Raw genomic sequence first — 5,185 nt, 5'->3', positions numbered from 1 at the left:
AATTTCTGAGTGTGACAAAAATGACGTCCTACAATATATATATATATATAATATATATATATATATATATATATATATATATATAATCTTTGTAGACATTCACGCAATAGCGATATGACCAAGGAAAAACAGAACGGGAATCAGCGCATAAGACGATAAGACGACACAACTACCTCGCGAAGGATTTGAGCATCTTCACACAATAATGCAGATGTTCACGGCGTAACTTGCAATGCGTGTCTAACAACCACCAATACAGCATCCATTACGCTCGCCAATATTGGCTTTACGCACGCACACGCCGGACATGGAGCGTTCGTTAGTCGCATATTATGTGCAAGCCTGGTCCCATTTTGGCGGCAACGTTCAGCGGAGCCTGCCAATTACAGTCTCTGCACGAGTCAAATTAAGTATGACATGGCACATCACATGGAAGAAATTGTACAAAAGCCAGAAACAAAAAGCGGCCATACTCCTTCTGGCGGAAAAAGTCGATTATATGCCTCAGTTCCACTAGTCTTCAATGTCGTCACCGAAGTCCAGACAAGAGCACAATCGCCACCCTGTTGCTCGCAGTCGCAAGCCAAAGCCAGACGGATCTTAGGTGCAGCTTCAATGCTAAACCGATCCTAGGTGCGACTTCAAAGCTAGACCGATCGTAAGTGTGACGAGGCATCCCTAAGCGATAAGAGTCGGCCTTCGATCTCATGGCATTCACAGATCACAGTGTGCATGCCCGTTATGGGTCGGGTAAACACTGCAGCAAGGCACCCATGGGTGTAGCGTGCACATGCTCTCAACGGACGACCCAATCTGAAGCAAGGCCGAAAGAGCAACTGTAAATCACACAGACCATCATCTGGACGGTCGTCTAGCTGGTGGCGTATTCCAGGACCCAGATTAGGCCACCGCGGGGCGGTATGTCACTCCTGACACAAGTCACACCTGACCCCAGGTCACGCCTGAGGTCAGTGACCCTGGGCCACACGAGCCTCAGGCGAGGCCGGCCAGCCGCTCGAACAGCGGCGTCTTCAAGAAGTGGGGGAAGACGTCACGTCTGATGTCATCCGTGACGGCACGTTCAGCCCTGTCGAAGAGCGTGGCGGGGGCCTCCTGCAGGCGGGCGCTGATGCTGTCCCGCAGCGGCTTGTCCAGCACGACCTCACGCTCTGCCAGTACTTTCAGATACGTCGTGAAGATCTGCTGGGACAGCTTCAGCCGGTCGGCCTCGTCCCTTTGGCGCCTGTCGGCGGCGGGTCGGGCGGGGTCAGATCACGTGGCAGTGCTGGGGGCGGGGGAGAGGGTGGCAGAACGGCTGGATGCTGCATGCAGGGGTCCAGCCAGGAATGTGGTTGACATTAACAGCGCCTTCAAAATTCTCGTTTTTAGTCTGTTGCAGTTGCGAGGCTCCGGGCTGCGCGCTCGAGCTGTCCGAATTCTGCTGACCTCCGCGTTCTAACCAGCGGCAGGGATTGTTACGCCTCAGACCTTGGCATAAGCAAGTGGTCGAATAAGCACCACTGACGAGGCGTCATAGGATAACAGCCGCAGCTGATGCGTAATGGATGATAACTTACCGACCAAGCAATCTGGCTACAAACTGGAGAGATAGTGTACATCTACAGCGACTCAAGCACAACCACACACATCTGCAGCGACTCAAGCACAGTCGCACACATCTGCAGCGACTCAAGCACAGCCACATACATCTGCAGCGACTCAAGCACAGCCACATACATCTGCAACGACTCAGACACAGCCACATACATCCGTAGCAACTCAATCACAGCTAGAACTTCAAATAGGTGGGCTCCTTGCACCGACCGACCCGAAGTACGCGTTGGGGCATCACCAAAGCCGACCAGACTGGTGACACACCTGTACAGCTCCACGTCGGCGAGGAAGTCGAGCAGGTGGTCCTGCCGTATGGTGACCATATACTGTCGCAGCGCCTCCATCGCCTTCTCCGACTTGAGCACCTCGTCCAAGCTGGCGTAATTCGAGCGTGGCTTCCGGGCCGGACCGAGCCCTGGCTTTTCGAGCCCCACCGCCGTCTGCTGCGGCACGGATAGTGGCGACCGTGCCTCAGAGGTCACCGGAGCCGACTGTAACACCACGGTGCGGTCACCAGGCTGCCAGGTGTAACGCCGCGGTGCGATCACCAGGCTGCCAGGTGTAACGCCGCGGTGCGGCATCAGGTGCCAGGTGTAACACCGGTGCGGTCACCAGGCTGCCAGGTGTAACACCACGGTGCGGTCACCAGGCTGCCAGGTGTAACACCACGGTGCGGTCACCAGGCTGCCAGGTGTAACACCACGGTGCGGCACCAGGCTGCCAGGTGTAACGCCACGGTGCGGTCACCAGGCTGCCAGGTGTAACAACACGGTGCGGTCACCAGGCTGCCAGGTGTAACACCACGGTGCGGTCACCAGGCTGCCAGGTGTAACGCCACGATGCGGTCACCAGGCTGCCAGGTGTAACGCCGCGGTGCGGCATCAGGTTGCTAGATGTAACGCCACGGTGCGGTCACCAGGCTGCCAGGTGTAACGTCACGGTGCGGCATCAGGTTGCTAGATGTAACACCGCGGTGCGGTCACCAGGCTGCCAGGTGTAACGTCACGGTGCGGTCACCAGGCCGCCAGGTGTAACGCCGCGTGCGGCATCAGGTTGCTAGATGTAACACCACGGCGCGATCACCAGGCTGCCAGGTGTAACGTCGTGCGGTCACCACGATTTCAGGTCGACGGATTGATGTGTGCATTAGTTAGGATTGGGTTGTGGCGAACATGGAGTAGACAAAGCGCTCAAGTAAAGCGTAGTAATTCAGAGTGCAACACTCCAGTAAGCCTATATGGCCTTCGCGATGCGCTTCTGTAAGCAACACAATAAGGAGATGCTTAGCAGGTTGGTGCATAAAATGGAAATAACACGTTTGTACGGCTTTAGTGATAGTTATTTAGCCCATGCAGTGGGCTATACATTATCTCATCAATAAAGTGGGCGCTTTGTTCGAGCTCCAGACACCGACATTGCCTGAGTTAAGGATGTGGTAACAGCGCGGAAAACGTGACAAGAGGCAGCATTCAAAACAGGGCAGAGAAAACGGTTGCACTGCAAACATTCAACGAAGCCCGGCTCACTGAAATTTGAGAGGACGCTTGCAGCTATATCTTAGCCCATGTGGTGCGGTGTGATAACGTCAGACAAGACAGCAGCTCCTGAGTTAAGGATGTGGTAACAGCGCGGAAAACGTGACAAGAGGCAGCATTCAAAACAGGGCAGAGAAAACGGTTGCACTGCAAACATTCAACGAAGCCCGGCTCACTGAAATTTGAGAGGACGCTTGCAGCTATATCTTAGCCCATGTGGTGCGGTGTGATAACGTCAGACAAGACAGCAGCTACAGTTGTCCAAAAGTACGAACCGATCACAAATGACATGAAACATTTCTACGGCAACCTGTCTGCAGCTGTGCAAGATTCACCTTTGATTCGTTGCGTACTGGTGAGCTGGTCTTCGGTCTGAAGCAATCAAAACAATTCATTGACAGTTGCTGAAAAAAATCAGATCGGGTCAGTACATAAGCAGACACACTCTCTAAAAACCAGGAGCACGAGCGGCATGCAACATATATTCCTGAATGTCTGGTGTTTCAGCACAACGTTTGCTGGTTGTGGGTACCTCCATCTAACCAGAGGGTGTTTCAGTGCATGTTGCGGCTATGCACCTCTGCGTGATGTTCTCCCGACACAGCACGTCAATGCAAGCTCGATACTTTGGCTGAATCTAGGTCCATGGCTGTTTCGCTGTGTTCTGTCCCTGTTGGTGGGAAGTCGGAACATGGGCGAACATGTGCTGGTCATTTGTGGCCCATCTGCGCCTTCCCCTCCTGTCACTCAATCGTCCACCCCTCTTCCAAAAATGCCGTCCCCCAGTAAAACGCGACCGCGGCACACTGCCTGCCAAAATTATGGAAAACACGGCACAATACCCACAGGCGGCACACGTGGCGCGGCACGTGCACGCCACGTGACCGGCCGCGGAGGCGATAATCGCGCGCGTTTCCATGGTTTCCCCGCGCCGGCACGTGGCCGTCGTGCGCGCGCGCCGCCACCGCCACGCGGCACGATCAAAGGGTCGGGCGGTGCGATCAAAGCCAGCGTCAGGGCGCGCTAGAACTGCCCGATAATGGAACTGCGGCTACCGGACTACGTGCGCACAGCCCGATGAAATCTAAATTATGGAAACGAACGCAGTCAGGTCGATCACAGCAACTGGCGACGCGCTAGGGGTCCCAGGGGCCGGCGTCGTTTGCATAGAAATCAGCGATTGTGTCGAAATGCTCCGGATACGGTTTTTGTGTCACTGTCAGCCACTGGTAGTGCGGCCGTGTCGTCAGACCGAGATCTCCACTCCTGCACCGGCAGCAAAAGCGTGTCACGACAGTGAAGAAAACGCGTTATCGGGGCGGGCGTGGGGGAGGGGAGGGATCATGGAAGGTCAGTGATTTTTTGTCTGCTTTAGTGCCGTTTCACACTGTTCAAACACAAATATAACCAGCTGTTCCCGGGATGTACCGGGGCCCAAGCCTCACAAACCCCAGTGGTGGATGCACGCCCATGTCGGTTGCGGGGACGAGCCCGGGTGCGTGTCGGTGGCCGGTCATCGGACGCCACACACGTCTTTCGCAGCGAGGGTTCTGCCCGATTAGGATCTGGGCCCACTCGCTGACAAATGACACCGGCTTGAGAAGTCCGGTCAGGCAGTCGGCCACCGTCCGCCCCGTACGCCAACGATGCAGGACGCGGCAAAACCAGCAGGGGGAACGAGACACCGCGGGAACGGAGGCCGACGCTCACGCCCGAGTGCCCTGCATGGATGGGTGGTTGAGTTTACGCTGAGCCGAGCGGACAACTCTGGCCACGGGCAGGTGCAGTTACCACCTCCCCTCCCCACCAAATAACCCCTGTCACGCACAATGGCACGGTTCGTGGGGCGCGGGAACGCGCTTCCTTCGCGCTGTGTGACTGAAATGGAATGCGCTGGTCGATTGCTGATTGAGCGGAGGGTGGTCGACGGCAGGCTATTTGTGGTTTGCATTAAAATCCCGGTGTATCTGAGACCTGATTGTTGATGGCGCGGCAAAGTATCGAACAGCGGGAAACGCGCGAGCTTTGAGGCGGCA

At 55.6% G+C, this 5,185-nt stretch overlaps 1 protein-coding gene across 3 annotated transcripts; it reads right to left on the bottom strand.

Annotated features, from left to right (window-relative positions):
• Nucleotides 1–786: 786 nt before the first annotated feature.
• On the bottom strand, nucleotides 787–3,565 carry LOC119096110 (regulator of G-protein signaling 13-like). 3 transcript variants are annotated; one of them, XM_037218964.1, is made up of 3 exons: nucleotides 3,485–3,565; nucleotides 1,879–2,105; nucleotides 787–1,243 (listed from the first exon to the last, which is right to left on the bottom strand). In XM_037218964.1, exons 1-3 carry the CDS (start codon nucleotides 3,542–3,544, stop codon nucleotides 994–996), a joined length of 537 nt encoding a protein of 178 aa, XP_037074859.1. In that variant the 5' UTR covers nucleotides 3,545–3,565; the 3' UTR covers nucleotides 787–993. The 3 variants fall into 3 exon arrangements, with proteins under 3 accessions (XP_037074859.1, XP_037074861.1, XP_037074862.1); XM_037218966.1 differs by having other exon boundaries at nucleotides 1,879–2,057; nucleotides 3,485–3,560; XM_037218967.1 differs by having other exon boundaries at nucleotides 1,879–2,054; nucleotides 3,485–3,560.
• Nucleotides 3,566–5,185: the final 1,620 nt, after the last annotated feature.

Source organism: Pollicipes pollicipes, unplaced genomic scaffold (genome assembly GCF_011947565.3).
Source record: "Pollicipes pollicipes isolate AB1234 unplaced genomic scaffold, Ppol_2.1 Scaffold_4219;HRSCAF=4965_pilon_pilon_pilon, whole genome shotgun sequence".
Taxonomy (NCBI): Eukaryota; Metazoa; Arthropoda; class Thecostraca; order Pollicipedomorpha; family Pollicipedidae; genus Pollicipes; species Pollicipes pollicipes.
This window is presented reverse-complemented; position numbering and strand designations above follow the sequence as displayed.